General features: G+C 28.2%; 2 protein-coding genes across 7 annotated transcripts in view; both read right to left on the bottom strand.

Moving 5' to 3' along the window:
* The window catches only part of LOC122502936 (neuroligin-4, X-linked), a 60,629-nt gene extending 50,391 nt beyond the window's left edge, over positions 1-10,238 (bottom strand). The window contains exon 1 of the mRNA XM_043613288.1: positions 9,934-10,238. The gene's annotated coding sequence lies outside the window, so the exon portion shown is untranslated. The remainder of the gene's footprint in view (positions 1-9,933) is intronic.
* Positions 10,239-18,714: 8,476 nt separating this feature from the next.
* Positions 18,715-19,678, bottom strand: part of LOC122503018 (glutamate receptor ionotropic, kainate 2) — an 88,966-nt gene continuing 88,002 nt past the window's right edge. For all 6 annotated transcript variants that reach the window (XM_043613408.1, XM_043613411.1, XM_043613409.1 and 3 more), the window contains one exon: positions 18,715-18,965. In XM_043613408.1, coding sequence (XP_043469343.1) covers positions 18,912-18,965 — 54 coding nt within the window. In that variant the 3' untranslated portion in view covers positions 18,715-18,911. The remainder of the gene's footprint in view (positions 18,966-19,678) is intronic.

Here is a 19,678-nt window from a genome sequence, read left to right as displayed (position 1 = left end):
TTCTATTCTTTTGAATTGACTGCTTCGAATTTATTTCCATATCTTTCGCCTATCATTGATTTTCCAATGATAGACTTTTTTGCAGAATGCTATTTCCCAATAGCTGCTGCATTTTAAAAGCAAATGTAATTTATAAATAACTAGCTGTCGTACCCGTCTTCGACGGGTTTTAGTTTCTACTAATATATTTGAAGAGGTGTCTACCAATCGGGAATTTAATTTGATTGGGAAAAACTAATAATTAGTTACATTAACTATTTCATTAGAAAAATATTACTGTTTGAATCAGTAAATGACTTTTCCTATCAAATACTATTTTCAACTAATTCAGATTTACAGAACAGTATTTGTCAGTTTGTAGTACTTTATGCGTTTGTAGTATTTCAATTAATATATGAAAAATTAATCCTAATTTTCCACCAGCTTTTGGAGTTATGTAGAGTAATTCGAACTAATTGTATCGCAAGTAGACCCTACGTTACGACTGCTAAAATCTAAAATAAGACCTATATTATAGTCTGAATGTAGGGCTTAAATTTTGACAAATAAAAATATTACATCAATGAAAAGTAAAGCAAAAAGCAATTTTTAAAAACGAATTAATATAATAAAACATTTTTTAATTAGATAAGAAAATTCCCGGTTTAGCAAAAAATTCTCGATTTTTCCTGGTCGAATTAAATTTCCGGCTATGTCTCGGTTTTCTTTTGCGGTTGATAGACACTCTGTTAAATGTATTGGTAGAAAGTATAACACGTTTTCGATTACATTTACGTATGGTAAATTGCGACACGATTTTGAGCGATAATTATACCTTAAATAAACCCAAAAAGCCTATATTTATTTAAGAAAAAATCCCATGTAAAATCTATTTTCATTTTTTAAGTGGGTATAATTTTTCCATATCCCTATTGAAAATTTCCACATGCACTGCAAAAACAAGTGTCTCATTTTGAGACGTTTTGTCCCATATTTGAAACACATGAGATGTCTTGTGTCCACATATTTGAAACAGATGTGTCTCATTTTAAGACGTTTCAAAGTGTCTTACACATTTAGCAATGCATTTTGAGACACGAAATGTGTTTCGAGTATCCGTCTCACACTAAGAAGTCGTTTTACGTGTTTTATACGCATTGAGTTACCTTTAATGTCTTAAAATGAGACACGAGATGAAATTAAATGTCTCAATATAAAACAGATTTTGTATCTCAATGGTTTAAACACTTAAAGCAACTCATTTTAAGACACGAGTGAGATACCAGTTTTTGCAGTGTGGGATTTTACATTTTACCCGTTTTTGCTTAATGCCCAGATAGAATTTTGGAAAGCAACAACATACCCCAAACATTTCTAAAATTAAAGAAACAAAATTTTAATTCATAAATAGGAATTTGTTATTTATTTTTATAGTCATTTTTAAAACATTTCTAGAATTCAAAAATAAGAAAATTTTGATTCATAAATCCCAATTTGCCCTAATGGCGTTTTAAGGACTTTATATGTTACCGTACCCGCTGAAGTTAAATTTCAGTTTTATTGATGCTTTTACTGTACCCTTTATATTGAACATATACATATGTATATTTTATTTTCTACGTTAAATGAAATATGAAAATACATGCCATGAAATTTCCAAACTTAAAACATTAAAATAACAATACACAAATTATTTGCAAACTCACGTTAATTGATTTTAGACAATTTGTAATAGACATCAAATTCATGACTCTAAACTTGTTAATAAAATAAATGTAATGAATGTAATTTAAAATTTTAAAACATCAACCGATATCAATACCAACTTCATAAAAAATTAAACAATATTGAAAAAAACTCATTAAAAATTTGGTCGAAAATCAAAAATATGATTTTGGCTTAAAAATTCGGATTAATTATTTATATTTCATTTTTATAGTGAAAATTAGTTGTATTTATATTAAAAAGTAGCTACAAAAAGTGTCACATCAATTTGACAAAAATTTAAAAAATTTGCATTTTTTCAATTTTTTGAAATTTGTGAAAAAAGCTATAACTTTCGTTCAGCTTAATATTTTTCAATCGGATATGGCTAGAAATTTAAGTTAGACCAATACCTAAGAGACTGTAAAGTTTCGTTTTAATCGGTCAAGTAGTCTTTGTGTTTATCCCGGACAAAATATCGCGGACAGACATACATACATACATACATACATAATTTTTTTATTGGCATTTTTGGAATTCTTACTACTTGAATAGAAAAACTAAATATGAATTTTCAATTTCTATGCAATGTACAGACAAAATTCAGATCTTATTTATAAAGATTGCATATTATTTATTTATCAAAAAAATTAATTAAAATTTTTTTTCGAAAATTAAAAAAATTAATTAAAAATGTACATTCATTATTTTTTTTATTTTATTGCAAAAAGGAATTGTATTTATCTAAAAAAAATTAACTACAAATAGTATCGCATCAATCCGTCAAAAGTTAAAAAATATTAATTTTTTTTTATTTTTCATATTTTTTGAAAAAGTCATAACTTTTGTTCAGTTTCATATTTTTCAATCGGGTATGGCTATAAATTTAAGTTAGACTAATACCTAAGAGCCTGTAAAGTTTCGTTTTAATCGGTCAAGTAGTCTTTGTGTTTATCCCGGACAAAATATTGCGTACAGACATACATACATACATACACACAGACATACATACATACATACATACATACATAATTTTTTTTATTGTCATTTTTGGAGTTCTTACTACTCGAATAGAAAAACTAAACATGAATTTTCATATTCTATGCAATGTACAGACAAAAGTCTGATCTTATTTATAAAGAAGATTTATTATTTACATAAATTATTAAAAATATATAATTAAACAAATAAATATATTAAATAAAAATTAAAGACATTAATTTATTAGGGGAGAGTCTCCAGTTGTGAGACGGGTTTCATTTTTGACCCGTAAATTGTAAACGGGTAAACAAAATTGTAAATAAAATACACCGTTCGAAAGGTAACAGAAATACGCAACTTTTATTAAAAGAAAGTGTAGTGTTTCGATGAACTCAGAAAATTTTACGATACATTTTCCGAGCACATCGCTTTTTTCAAAAAAAAAAAATGTCTCCAGTTGTGAGACACTCATTAAAAAGTGCTAAAATTTAATAAGTTTGGCATAAAACGTTATGTCTAGTAGAAATAATTAAATATATTAATAATATATATTATTATATACCAAATAATAATATTTATTCGCCAAAATATGTCTATCAAATAAACATCATTTAATAGCTTCAACAAGAGCATTAAAATTGATTTCTTCTGAATCAATTGACTTTTTTCCACTTGACATGCTCAAAAATACTAGAAAAAGAAATGAAAACAACATTTAAATAGTATGCCTGCAAAGTCGTATTTTTTATGCTGCCCAGATGGGTGTTGACACCGTCTCACAACTGGTGATATGCTGTGTCTCACACCCAGAAATTGGCGCTATTTTGAAAAAGGAAAATTAAATTATTTTCAACCGTAGATTGGAACAATGCAATATTGCATCACAAAATATAAGGAAAACACTAAAAGAAAATGCATTACATTTACCTTTTCCAATTAATTAACTTGGAAAAAAGTACTTTACATTTATTGAAAAAACGCTTTTTAGTCGATTATCACACACAGTGTTGGTATTTAACAAAAACAGTTTATATATCCGCTTCGGCGTACACGAAAAAGTTGGCTCATATAAAAAGAAATGTTTTTATATAAACCAATCGTCTTTTTAATATTGCATGTTAAAAAAAATTGACTGTCTCACAACTGGAGGTGTCTCACAACTGGAGACTCTCCCCTATTATTATTTAATTAAAAAAATGTATTTAAAAAAAAAATTTCTCTTGGTTGTCAATATTCGGCCAATATTGGACTAATATTAACAACCGATGCTTGGCGAACCCGTTACATCCCAAGCAGCAGCCAATATTGGGAGCCTTTAATGGACCGATGATCGGTCTCTTGGCTCCCAATATTGGACCGATATTGGACAGGTGAGAAATTTCTCACTGGGTAGTCTGCCCTAGTAAACTATGTAGTGTCTTTTTATATTTTAATTTAGAGTTATAATTGTTTTTGTAAATAACATTTGTAACAATGAATTTACCAACTTATATTATAACTTATATTTATTTTTAAATCCATGATAGAATATTATAAATTAAGATAATTTGAATTCAATTATTTATAAAAGCATATTATAGGGGAACATAGTCTAGGTCGGCCACCTTTTTGACTTTTGTTTATAACTTTTTTTTAAAAATGAATTTGGACAATTGAAGTATATGGTTGGAAAGTCCTGTTTAATAGGAACATTTTTTTTGTACAAAGTAAATTGACAGGTTTAAAAATGAAAAAGTTATAAAGATTTAAAAAAAAAAAATTTGTAGTCCAGGTTGGCCATTACAGTCAAGGTCGGCCATGTTTAAAATTCAAAGGGCATTAATCTTTAAAAAATAAAATATCATGTTTAGAGTTACGGAAAATTGATTCTTTATTGTTTACAGTTTGTAACTTAATGAAATAACAAAATAATAACAATAAACAATATAAAAAAATAAATATAAATAAAAAAAAATTTTGCACTAAAATATTAATAAAATTAAATAAAAATATTAATAAGACGATCAATTATATTATGAGTTATACAGAATTGCAGTTTTTGCAAATGAAGTAGCTCGTCCTCATATTTGCGCATTTTAAACGCATAGTGGCCGACCTTGACAGTAAGTAACATTACCGAATTGTTGTAACCATAAAGAAATACGTTTCGGGATTCGATTTTTTACTTTGTTTTCCTTTCAACCATGAGTCCCACAAATTTTCTGCATACTTGCCTTGACGATTCAATTTGTTTTTTATCTTTTACACGGAAAGAAAAAGTCCGTCAATCATTAATAGACTAGTATATTACTTTGAGACGGGACACAAAATCATTGAATGGATAACATACTTTGAGTCACAATCAGTGACGAGTTGCTTGCTAAAATTTAGAAAACTGTCATCAATATATAAAACTCATTCACTAAAATTTAGAAAACTGTCTATTAAATTTTCTATGACTATCAAAAGCATTCAAAAAATTCAACTTCTTTCAAAATTATCCCTAATTTTAGACACTATTTGGTACAGAATGAACACATTTTTTTCGTTGCACAGTTCCGATATTTTATTTACACTCTTAGACGCTTTAGAAGTTTAGACCAACACATTTTCGCACTTATAATAACTACACGTAGAAACGCACACTTATAACACTTTAAGTTTAGAAGCGAACTGTTCTTATATACCAAATAACAAAATTTTTCACAACTTGTGAGAAATGATTTTGCACTAATAACTACTTTTTAATTAGCGAGAAATATAAAAGAAAATATATTTTCATCGAGGTCAATTTCTAGACGCAATTCAACTGCAAATTATTAGTTAAGTTAAATATTCACATTACACATAATAGTATATAGGGATATGTATAGCAGACAGCAAAAACACATGGACTATAGAGAAACCGGAAGAAATGCGCATCGGTACACTGCGCAACAATGCGCTAGTGAAGAGCGCCGATTTAGAATACGAGTCAACTAACGTTTCACAAACTGTCACTAATGATTCGTAAACATTCAAACAGCCATTGATAACAATTCAGCATTAAATCTAAAACAATTGGTCACATACTGGCATTCTAATCAATCCATGACTCGTTTTCAATCGTTAAGTAAAGTTAAGTAACCATCAACGGAAAAAGAGTCCCGTCTCAAAGTAATATACTAATCCATTAATGGTTGACGGACTTTTTCTTTCCGTGTATTAATGGTTTTTCACATTATGCACAAAACTTTTTTTGAGCTTTTTTTGTACCGACGTCACAGAAAACACAATTTTCGATTTTCCGAAAATGTAATTGAACAAAAAGTTAGGTTTCACTAAGACAAGCTTCGACAAGCATGCGCGTAGGTGGCGCTAGTGAACTTGACAAAAAAACGCGAGTGGCCTACCTAGACAGTAGACCAACCTTGACTACATTCCCCTACGTAAATAATAATTTAAATGAACATAAATTATTAATATTTAATTTTTAAAAAATTGGCAAAATTATTAATTTAGATTTCATAACAATAAGTTTTTAATTATAAAAAATAGATTTAAATGCATTGAAATAATGTAAAAATTAAAATTAAAACTTTAATAATTATAAAAGGTGGAAGAAGTGAACAATTTTTCCGAATCAATCTCTCACAAATAAATCTCTTGAATAAGCTCTTGAATTAAATTTCATGTATTGACAGCACAGCTGCTCTAATACAGAAACCTGCTTTTTCTGAAAAATATGTTTTCGAAATTATTAAATAATTTCAATATTATCAAAGAACTCAGAAAAACGGTAGCATGGTGGGGTACGAGCCGACGACCTTTCTATTGTCAGTAGACTGCTCTGACCACTGAGCTACATGCACACAATAATTGTAACTAAATAGAGAAATTATTTTAAATATAATCAAAAGATTTATTTTAATTCAAATTTATTATTATAGAATAAACTAACTAGTGTTAAGAATATTAGAAAATTACTAATTTATTGCTTGTCATATTTGGACGTCCGCATGAAAAGGAATCACTTTGGCATTATTGGACTTATTCATATGGGCGAATTCCTTGCAAATAAAAATTTTTTTTAACACAAGAAAGAAAAAGTATAAATTTTAACCTGATTTTGGGGTAAAAATTCCCTGCAACAAATTTTCCCCTAAGTGAGGGCGCCACTGTCTATGTGAATTAGCATTGGTTAAAATTCCCCGCAACAAAATTTATACCATCTTTTTTTCTGTGAAGGAACTTCATTGTTAACAGTCTTAGAAAATATCAAAATTTTCATTTCTAAGAAAACGAAATTAAAAATTGTAATGAGAATTTATTTAGTTCTTCTGGGAAGTTCTTCAGATGAGAGTTGTTTTAAGTTTAATACACCCTTAAGATGAAAAATCAAAAGGTTTGTAATTTTTCCGCCCCTCCATTTTGAAACAGAAACAACTTTTGCAACGGACCGACAAAGTGGTTCGTTTTCATTTTTTTGCCTAACAACGAAATAAAATACTTAAAGTATCAATAAATTAATGAAAAATGCATGATTCGACCTGTGAAACTCTTTAGATTAGGAAAAAAGAATAAAAAAAGTTTTGATATTTTTTTTAAATTAGCTTAATAAACTTCTTATTATTTATGAGGTTGCTCAGAAGAACAAAATAATTTGTGAACTGTAGTGCGTTCGTGTTTATACTGCGTTAGTTTTTGTTATTGTTAGAACTAAATACAAGCAATCGAAATTAAATGTATGAGTGAAGTGAGAATGTGAATAAAATTCGAACGTGGTTGTATGCGAGGCTGGTTTATGTCAGTAAATTCGAAGAAAATAATTATTTTTCTTTTTTACTTGATAAACTCAGATAAAGTATTACAGTTGTGATCCGTTCTGATTCCAAAACCGTCTGTGAATGGTATGCCTGCGCCTCCTCTGCGCAGGCGTACCGGTTTCTTGTTTTACAAAACTGATCTGTAGTGAGCAAGGGTTCTTTCAAATCTATGTTTAAATGATCCATATATCGTTATTCTGTGTAGGTCTTCATAATATTAGAAGTTACTAATTAAAAAAAGTTTTCTTTTGGTTAACAATTTTCTTGTTTACTTTACAACAATCATTTGCAGGCAGTAATGTAGCGAAATTAGTCTTTACGAAGGACTGTATAGGAAAATAAGAAGGCAAGGCACCATCTGGTCACCTTATTCTACAATAGTCCTGTTGTAAAGATTACGTTTGCATGTATTACTGATTCCCTTAGACTACTACAAAGGTGAATAGAATCCAAGATTTCATTTTTATGTAGACTATTGTATTCAGTCACAAAGACTTTATACTCACACGTATTTAGTTCGTATTTATTTCAAATATATTTTTAATAAGTACATTCGACTGACGGAATAGTTAATAACGAAGCTATTTTAAGAATTTCAAAAAGTCTAGTGCAAAAAATACAGATTGGAAAAATCTTGTTTAATAAGATTGTGATTCGATTTATTCGAAATGTATTACTAATAATTAAAAAAATTTAGTTATAAGTCGATTACTTTCAAATATTTTAAGAAGTTAAATTTATAAAATTGTATCAAAGATTGAAAACATTAAACACCTTGCTATTTTTCTATTGCATTTAAAAACCTTGATCGCGCTTAGTCTAAGAATCCAACTCGAGCAAATGTGGGTAATGGTGGCTTCTGGACTAACTAGAAAATCCCATTTGTAAGAAAAGGACAAAGTTCGAATCAATAAATAATAAGTTTTAAAATTTAAATAAATTTAATTTCTTTAACAAAGTTATCTTTTAAACACACTGAAAAAAATGATACTGTCGATTTTGTCATACGAGTATGGTTAGGACGTATAGCTGAAACAGCAATACTGTATGGCTGCTCCATATCCACCAATATAATATGTGAGAATTGGCCATATTTATGGCACTGCCATAAATATATTTTTTTCAGTGCACTCAGTTTTCTGTTAAACATATATTATTTATGTTTTATTTGTTATCGTTGTCTTTAAAATCGTTTGAGATATTGTCTAGTATTTTAATATTATAAAAAACTCATTTGCCTATTAAGATTTTTTAAGATATTGTTTAAATGTTTTCGCTCTCTGCATGATTCCTAATAATTGTCACTTGCTAATAATAATACTTTCTTTATTTTTATTTGTAATTTATTGCATCCATACAGAAAACTGAGTGTTGTTTTTATTACGGGTAATGTTTTGGTTGGGTAATCTTATTGAGAATAAATATTCATAATTGAAATTTTACCATATTTTTGGAGTTAAAATAACACTTCCGAGCTAAAATTTGTTGCAGATACTTTTCACATTTCAACATTTGATACTTTTCAAACATTTTAGTGTTGAAACAACACCCAGTTTTCTCTGTTCAATTTACACACAAAAAAGTGAATTACTTATCAACGATGTTTCAAAATTTTAAGAAAGAAAAATGTAAAAGTTTTTTCTATGTCTATATCGGTCTATGTGTACATATTATATAGGTATACCGACAATACGTACACACAGACAAACGATTTCATATAAAAAAATTTTGTAATAATAGGAAGACTTAAAATAAAGGTCCACAGCAATAAAAGGAAGTAATATTTAAAAAAATTCCAAAACATTTTTATTACAAAAAGTTTGTAGAATAGAATATTGAATTTTGATGTTTAAGGTGGTCTCTTACATTCGATAGATTTTAAATACAAAATTTTAAATAACACTACTAAGTTATTAATGTTTACAAACCTTTAAAGTTTACATTTATTTTGAACTAAACATAAAACTACAAATAAAATTTATTTTATTATTACTATACAATCTATAAAAAGGAACTAAAAATACATGCATTTTGTGAAATAGTACTGCTAAAAAAATGTCATCCCAATCTTTAAATTTTGATGAATTTTTAAAAATCAAGTCGGCTTAAGATAAATAATAAGCTGAGATACAATCATAATAAGTACTAATTAAGCTCTTATATATTTATTAATGCATGAATAAAAGTAATTTAATATTTTAATTTTTTTATTATTATCTACAATTTTTCAATTGCGTAAAAGTGTTAGAAATAAGTAATGTAATTTGTGTTCAATAATATTTTGATTAATTTAATTTAATACTGTAATTAAAAGTCAACTTTAAAATTCGAGTCAACAAAGAGTAGAGTGTAAGTGTTGCAATTGACACACAATAAAATAAATCACTTGATGAAAATTTAAAAAAAGACAACTTTTACATTTCAGTTTTCATCTGTGTTTAAAAGAATTGTATTGCAATTATCAAAAAAATTTATGTATACATACATAATAACCTAAGCACTTCAGAAGGTTTTCTTAACTTCATTTATAGCTTCGTTAGTTGAGAAAAACATTTCGCATGCTCTCTTGCAATAAGAAAACATTGAAAGACTGTGAATCTTCTGAAAGTGTTTCAAACACTTGAACCATTTTAATACCACACTGTCAGTCCATATTGTACATGAATATGTAAAGTGCTAAAATGAAATACTTTACTGCAAACAGGTAATGTAACACCTAGACAAATCATCACCTTAAGCAACACGAATGTTGCTGGACGAACTAAAATTATGAAATGAAAAGCTCGGAAAGCTCCTGCGCACTGAGACTGGAGACACTCCGATCATTCCTGACAATCCCCCACATTTGCTTCCTCTCACACTCTATCCCTGTTCTGTCTCTCTTGTGCGCACACCTAATCTTGCTCACCCTCCTCTTCTAACACAGTAACGCATTCTCTTGGTATACACCATACTGGTCGATTTTGCACGTTACACTTTACACCAGCATATACCATTATCTCTAGACACAAAATTACGTACTTTATTTTAATTAGAATTCTTTTGTGATGAAAGAAACAATTTTAGCAAATAGCACAACATCTAATATTGCGCAGATATTTCTCGATAATGTTAAAATACTGACTCAACATTCTATCCTCCTTGAAGTAACATTGTCTTACATTTTTAAGAAAAATTACCTCGTTTTACTGAGGTAACAGTGTATATGACAATATTGAGGAAATTTAACTTCGTAATATCATATGTTGAAATAGTTTACTATTTGCAAATATTCTATGAATTTATTTCAGTTTAGAAAAGTGAATAAAACACTCTTCTATTTGTTTTGGCCTATATGGCTTTTATTAAGTAAATTAGATTATTTTTAAAAGGTTTTGACGTTTCGACGCGAATATCTAGTCCTCATGGGAAACTACAATAAAACGTATAATGTTTATATTTATGAATTTATTTTTTCTATGAATTATTATTTCACTACTACATTCCAAGCAAAAAATCAGTTCCCAGGTGCGAATTTGGGTTGGCCGCCAGAGTTTGAAGGTTGGCCCAAGGTTGGCCTAACTTTGGCAAGCGAAGTTTTGGTTGCCAGAGTTTGCCCAACTTTGGCAAGTACTAGTGCCCACAGTTGGCCCGACTTTGCAAGCCAACCATTACATGCAGAGTTTAACCAACCGTCGGGCCAACTTTGGCGACAAAGGTTGGCACAACTCATCCGAACGTAGTTTAAAAGACTTTCAGTTTCGGTTGGCCGAACTCTGGACCACGGTTGGCCCGACTGTTGCAGCTTTAATATACATTTAACGTTATGTACTCTGATGTGAGCGTAGCGAAGTGGTCAGTGTATAAGTCTTCGGTGCGTTAGGTTAGGGGTTCGATCCCGTCGAGCGTTAGATATTTTCGAAAATGCATGTATTAGATTGTGTTTAATAATAATAGGTAAAGGTTATATCCGATGTTCTCGCTAATAATAACGTGTTAATTGTTTAAATAATCTAGTTTTTTAATAATTTTTTACCTTTGGCTGTTGAAGTTGGCCAAACTGTGAAAATTGTGGTTGGCCCAACTTACGCATCTCAAGTTGTGCCAACTGTGGCGTCAGTCTTTGGACCAACCATTGAAATGTATAGTTGGCACAACATATGCATTGTGAGTTGGGCCAACTTCCTTATGAGTTGTCGGGACAACCATCGTCACCATAAGATGGTGAACCGTTATCATCTGTATGGTTTTCCCTGAGTTGGGCCCTATTTTACATGATACAGCCCTCATATCGCCAAACTAAAATTTTAACACTAGGAAAGCTTTACGAGGACCCTACGATGTCCTTCAGAAAATTTTTATTTGACAATCATAATTTTATGTTACTTTGGATATATTATTTTGGTAATTTTGGAATTTCTTACCCTAAATTTGACTCCTGAAAAAATTTAGAAAAGTTAATGAAAAAAATGCTACTTTTTCAGACTATTCCTTGTAATCTAGCTTTAAATAGAGACCAGGAACACCAAAAAATATTAACTGGTTCTCGAGATAATACAAAAAAATCAGACCTTGCGAAGCAAAATTTTCAATCATCGATTTATTTAATTTGCTGTCGAATCAGTTTCTTAGCTGTGAAAAAATGGTCGAAAATGAATTTTACCAAATACATACTTACTAGGATGCACTTTTTAATGTAATTTATTATATAATTATATTTAAAAAGTGGATTCCAGTAAGAATGTACTTGGTAAAATTCATTTTCGACCATTTCTTCACAGCCACGAAACTGACTGAACGACGAATTAAATAAATCGATTATTAAAAATTTTGCTTCGCACGATCCGACTTTTTTTGTAATATCTCGGAAACCCGTTAATATTTTTTGCTGTTCTTGGTCTCTATTTAAAGCTTAGATTAAAAGCAACCATTTTTTTCATTAACTTTTATACTCTCTAAATCTGAATTAGTAGTTTTCTACTAATGAAATAGTGCGGATTCGTTTACCAATTGAATTAGTAACTGTTTTCACTAATTTTTAGTAGTTTTTTTACTAATTATTAGTAGAAAATTTACTAATTTGAAATAGTAAAAAATACGTTCTACTAATTGAATTAGTATTTTTCTACTAGCAATTAGTAAAAAACTACTAAAAATTAGTAAAAAATGTTACTAATTCAAATTGGTAAACAAATCCGCACTAATTCAGATTTAGAGAGTAAATTTTTCCAGAAGTCAAAGTCAGGGTAAGAAATTTAAAAAAAATATAATTCTTTTTTTTGTCTTTAACATGATATCTTGCTTCCTATTTATGCAATACAAATGAAAATAGTGTCACTTTTTTGGAAACGTTCTTAGTCAAAAACTATGAAATATTAGATATTATCACTTACCAGAAATATAAATCAATTTATTCTGCGTGTAAATTTGATGTAATTATTATGCAATTATTCTATATTAAAAGATATTAATTAGAATTTAAAAATTTTTTCGTAAAAAATTTTCACAATTTTTCGAAACTTGTGACGTTTTTCTTGAAGCTTAAAAAAATTTTTGGTTTTGCACATACAGTAGAACCCTGTTAATACGATTCTGTAGGAACCGCACTAAGAATGTGTCTTATGCGGGAAAAAGTATTAAGCGGGATATAAAATGTATGTCTTTAATTGCAGGGACCACCATAAATGAGCGTCTTAAGCAGGAAATCGTATTAACCGGGTTCTACTGTATTTTAATAATTATTCATATAATTTACCTCCATTTAAAATTTGAAAGGGTACTTTGCTTCGTTTGAGAAATAATAATTTTGGAAAATTATTACTTAGAAGTAAACAAAACAATTACTCGTCTCTTTTGTTTTTTATATGAGAATAAAGTTAACCCCAAATCTTTTTATAATATATTACACATTACAATTACAAATAATAATAATAATTTTTTATATTGCATTAATATATTACACAGGAACACAACATTTTTTTTAAAGAAAGTATTGACCGGACCATGTTTTTTATGTTTTTTGGGTCGCTTAATTCGAATCCGAACTCAGTTTTGCGCCATTACGTCAAGTTTCTTCAAAATGGAGGATCCAATGGCTAAAATATATATATATATATATATATATATATATATATATATTTATTTATTTATTTATTTAAAAATTTCTCAGATTTTGAATCTTTTAAGATTAATGTGAAATTCGTATTCAGCGACTCCAAATACCCCCGAGTATAACGTTTCAGGTAAATACAATAATTTTTTTTAAAATTGGTCGGTCATATTGGATCCGCCATTTTGAATTTTTAAAAATTGAGGTGAAATTCGTATTTAGCAACCCCAAAAACCCCCGAGTAACAAGTTTCAGGCGGATTGGGTGAATTTAAAAAAAACAACGCCATATTGAATCGGCCACACTAAATTTTGAATATTTACGAGTTTCTTTGATTGTTTAACATTATATAATATTTTATCAGTGTTTTAAAGTTGTTTTTCAATAGAATCTTCTGCTTATTTTTATTTAAATATTTGTTTACAGTAAGTTTTTTTCGAATTTTATTAATTTGTGAAGAAACTTGACGTGATGGCGGAAAACTGAGTTCGGGTTCGAATTCAGCGACCCAAAAAACATATAAAAAACATAGTCCGGTCAATGTTTCCTTTAAAAAAATTTTGTGGTCCTGTGTTATTAATAATGTATCATTATAACCAAAACAATAATTGATTTACATTTTAATATTTGAGGTTAACTTTGTATTGTGACGATATATGTAAATAATGAAGCATAAAGGTTACTTACTTTACACGAGATGACAAATATTATTTATTTTATTTAGTGCCCGGTACAACCAAACACGCTGTGTACTTTTATTCTTTTGTATTTTAATATAATAATTATAATTACATATTTTAAATTAATAATATTCGATGTTCGCAAAGTACACAAATACTGTCATAGTTTGATAAGCCTGGTGCAGATGAAGCCCTTAATTGCTTTGACCCATCACTTCTGGCTCCAGTCTGGACCATAATATTTTACAAGCTGGGCCCAATTTGGAAAGCCCGATCAGGACCAGTTAAGTATAACTTGGACGAAATGTGGAAATTTCTACAGGTAATATTGCAAAGTAAAGGAATATCGAATAAAATTCAGCAGGGCTGATAAAAATCATGACTTTTTTAAAAAAATCAAAACAATCCGATTTTTTTGATTTAAATCATTTTTTTATACTTTTTTTTAAATATTTAAAATATTTAATTATTTTATAAGTAGTTCGTTTTTTAATATTAAAAATTATAAAATTAATAATAATAGGGTGGATGGAAAATTTTATTTTAAGAATTCTCTGACATTTCCTGACTAATTTTTCGGTTTCCCTGATTAATAAATTTTTTAATTATTTAATATTCTGCATTGATAATTAAAAATTTAATAATGCTTTTTAAGTAACAATTTTATTTAGAAAGAAAAACATAAGATAATTAAAAATTGTTTGTTAAAAAAAAATTTCCATGTGTTTAAAACTTTTATTATAAAAAAAAGTTAATGGAAATTTACAATTTAAATCGTGCTCAAAAAGTTATATTTATTTTTTTAAATATAAACCGCCAATGCCCGTTTATCAAATATTATACAAAAACTAAATTGACGCTTTTATCAAAGTTTTTTAATTTGTGGTTTTTTTCGATTTAAATTCCCTGACTTTTCCCTGAACAAAAAAATTCTCTAATTCCCAGTTATTCTGTAATTTGAGTCAAATAAACAAAACTAATAATTATTATGTTTACTTTATTATCTATGTAATGTATTCTTTTTTATTTTTTTGAATTCAAATCTTCAAACCAAAATACTAATTTTGCAAACTTTTCTGTTTCTAATGCATTTTGCAGTTTGATTTAAATTATAATTTTAATGACAAGATTTAAATCAAGATTAAAATCATGATTTAAATCAAGTTGATTTAAATCATTGCAGCCCTGAAATTCAGTATTGTATAATTTGTTGACCACTTTTAAAAATTTTTCTCCTGGCCCTAAAGTGCTCACCTGCGCGTTTTTGTGTAAAATTAATTTTGAATTTTTTAGGGTGAAATATTTATCAAAATGTATGATAGAATTGAAATTAAAATATATTAAAAACAGCAGTCCACAATGTTATTTACAATTAGATAATTCAAAATTGTTAATTCTTAAGTAAAATATTAACTAATGCTGAAAGATTTAATTAATATTTTATTTTTTAGCAACATTTTTTCTGTGATTATGAACTGTTACGTATGATTTCGTAACTATATTTAATTTTTTCATTAATTAAAAATTGGTTATATTGTATAATTTCATTAAAAATTTGGGACTTTTGTAAATAGAATTAAGTACTCAATACACATATTATCAGGACATAAAACGATTTTTACATAATTAACTCATCAATTAATTTGTCTTAAAACTATTCTTTTATAATTAAATTATATCCAAACTTAAAAAATAACGATAATCATTCTTCAATTGTTTTCATTCCCAATAACATTCAATATTATTTTTTAAATTATAATTCTAAAATTAGTTGAAAGAATATGGACATCACTCTTATTTCAAAAGGAATTTGTCTACTTTGTTATAAGTTACTTTCCACAGAAAAGACTCTTAATTGTATTGGTAAAATACCAAGAAAAAGTATACACTTAAACATTGGCAATAGAGGATACAGAGCATGGAACTATATCACGCCATTTTAAGGAATTTGCAAGCTTGCAAAAAGCTTGCCTGGCAACAATGAAGTTTGGCGAGCCGTGTGCACCGGCATCCCCACTCTATCGTTTTATATTAATTTCAAGGTGTGATCCATACTTTCGATCGTTTTAACTAATGAGTCCGAATTTGTTCCTCCCGCAGTAAAGCTGCGTAGAATTAAGTGTTCCTCCCGAAAATCGGTAGAGTGTTAATTTGTTTTTTTTCCGCACAGCGGATGATTTTATATTTTTGAGTTTTATTTCCCGCAAAAGGCGGAGGTTATATATTTTGTCCCCAAAATAAGGGTTGATTTTAATCGAATTGAAGTGAATTGATAATTTATATGATTTTTTTAATTATATACGAAAAATAAGTAATTTTAAAGAAATAAAGTGAGAAAAGTGATTTACCATATCATTAAAAAGGAATAAAAGTTAAAAAGAAGTTAACCCGGCTGAAAATCCTTGCTCAAGATCATACGTAAGAACATGTGCAAGAACGTTGATAAGATGATCTTGCACACGAACTTGTGTATGTTCAGCCCAAGGATTTGGAACAAAGAACATGTGCTAGAACATGCATAAGAGTCCATACCGAGAGTAAGTAAAACTATCTATTAGACTCATGAACTTGTACAAATCATATATAAGTTCATATGCAAGGTCCTGTACAATTTAATTAAAAACTTTAAAGGCTGCGCAGTAGTTTTCTATGGCTTCTGCAGCTGCGCAGTTATTTTTAGATCATACATGCGGAGCGTGACTAAAGACAATGTTAAAAATTTTCTTCTATTTTGCATAAATAAAAAAGTTAATAAAAGCTAATAATAAGATAATATTATTAATTATACATGAACTTATACACGATCTTGTACAAGTACACAAGAGAGAACTCGTGTTTTTCGTTATCTTGAGTTATATTTGCAAGAACATTTGCATATTCTTGTATATGTTCATTGTTCCAAATCCTTGGGCCGAACGTATGTAAGTTCATACAAAGTACTTGTCAATGTTCTTGCATAAGTTCTTACGTATGATCTTGTACACGGTTTTTTGGCCGGGAAATTTAAGAAGAAAAAAGAATTGTTTAAAGAAAATATTACTATAAAAAAGTGATTATTAAAAAAATAAATAAAAGTGATTCATTTAAAAAGGAAGACAGAGTGTTAAATTTCAAACCTCTATCTTGTGATTATAAAAGCATTTTTTTGTAATTGTCTTTACTGCAAATATCAGAGTTGATTAAAAGTTCAAAATCGGTGACCCCGATTTTTGAATATTAAAATCAATTTTGATATAATTTTGAATTAAGATAAGCAAAGAGTCTTATACTGAACATAAATAATTAACAAGAAGGAATAAAAACTATTGAAGAATAAAAGAAATAAGAAACAAGGAAGAGAAAATCTTGATAAGGAATATACTACAGGTATGAATCTGAGTGATTCACCTATAAAGAGTAACAGGAGACTTTTCTGTCTCTAATATAAATAAAAGATTTATAAGTTGGTGAGTTGATTATTAATTATTACACACTTTACACATTTATACACTTTCACACATTACGATTTATATTAAGACATAACAATTATTATTTTTATAAACAAAAAAATAACTATTGGATATCATTAATGTTATATTATTATTACGTAAAGAAAAAGAATCTTCTATTGTATTTTATAAAAGGAATATTTCACTATAATAACTATTATGCATTAATAAGCACAAGGAATTTAGAATCTAGTAAGATTCTTGTTAGTTGTATCATTTTTTTAAATGAATATTTTAATCACTTAGAATTGAATAAACGAGAGCATTCTATATTGAATCATATTGCAAGCAGTGTTTTATTACGGTTTTCTAACTGTTGTCCCCTAATCCTTTTTTTTACTTCTTTCAATAAAAATACCGTCTAACCGGGGTTATTGAATTAATAATAAACCTAAAAGAGGGATCCACTACCTTTTGAATATAAATTTTGTTCCCGAAAAGCAAATAACGTTTACCTTGGGATGATAAGTTTTGAGTCTTATTCTATTTAACCTTTTGAAATTATCTTCAATACAGTTAAAGTTGAATTTGCTCAAAATAAAAATTTGTTTTTATTGAATAATTAATCAAATTCATCTTTAACATGAACCAAAAACAATGAATTTCAAATAAAAGTACCTTACATTGTATATGTCAACTAATTTTAAAATTTTTTAAGTGAATTTTTGAACGGTGGCCTGTTTGGGGCCACTTTTTTGAAAGTCGAAATATCATCTCTTTTACGAAAATCGTCTTAATTTTATTATGCTTAGTAATATGAAAAAGTCTTGTAGCTACAAAATTAGTTAATAAAATAAAGTTTCAAGGCTTAATGTTGATAATCAAGTTATATAATACCGTTTAGGATTTACAGTCGTTCAAAAGATGGGTGGCCACCTTGGGACCCTTTACTCTTTAACTTGGAATTAAAACATTTGGTTTTCAGCCGACTAATTATTCAGAATAAAATTGAAAATTATAAGAGAAATGAATTACAACAAAATTGATTTTGAAAAGAATGCACTGTCACATATGTTTCTTAATAATTTATTATTACATTAACCTATAATTACAAATTCATATTATTCTTATAAATAGTTTTATATATTTAGTAGTTCCCTTCCACTAAATCGAGCTTTAGACTTTTGTAATCGGTTTGATCATCAATCTTTTTTTCATTGTTCATGCAATATTCAATTTTATATTTGATAAGTTTTCAGACAACCAATTAGTGAAGATCGGTAAATCCATCGCATATTGGCATCCCTGACGTCTTTTGCTTCTGAAAAAATGATTATATTGCTTTTTAGTATTTACATAACTATTCGCTTGAAAGTATTAGTTGTAAAATTAAAGTCTTATAAAACATATTGCTGCCTCATGAAGGAAGTATTGTAATACCAAAATTTTTCCAACTTCGAGTTTTGGATATAATAAGTCGCTTAGGGGGAAGACTGTGTTGTTTCACGCGATCCGTGAAAAAAGTGTCTTTTCGGGCGAAAGGTGAAGAAAATGCCTTTTCAGCAATGCAAAATTTTTTTTCATTTTCTTAGGTTGACAAAACACAATGGTGCGAAGTAAATTATATTGTTTATTTGATTTGATAAAAATTATTTGTTATCCCACATGCACAAAAATGTCGCTTTTAAATAGCTTCGATGACAGGGCTCGTTTCTTCTTTTGTTAATTGTCAAATCGTACACTGAGAAAAAAAACTGTTGGCCCAATAGCACCAATGCTATTGAATTTAATTTTGTTGAGAGAATAATTTCTGCATTGAATTAAGAAAATATATGTTAAAATATAATAATTCATAATATAATTTCACATGTAAAATGGTTGAAATGTAGGGTTGATACCATTTTGATTCAAAAAATATTAGTTAGTTTGAAATAATTGTTGCCATTATTTTAAATACAATTTTGTTAAATTATTAAATAGTATTTACAGTTTGTATAGATGTACATTTTAGACGATGAAATATGCTTTTGAATC

Source organism: Leptopilina heterotoma, unplaced genomic scaffold (genome assembly GCF_015476425.1).
Source record: "Leptopilina heterotoma isolate Lh14 unplaced genomic scaffold, ASM1547642v1 Lhet_24, whole genome shotgun sequence".
NCBI lineage: Eukaryota > Metazoa > Arthropoda > Insecta > Hymenoptera > Figitidae > Leptopilina > Leptopilina heterotoma.
The sequence above is the reverse complement of the archived record's forward strand: the minus strand, read 5'-3'. Positions and strand labels throughout refer to the sequence as shown.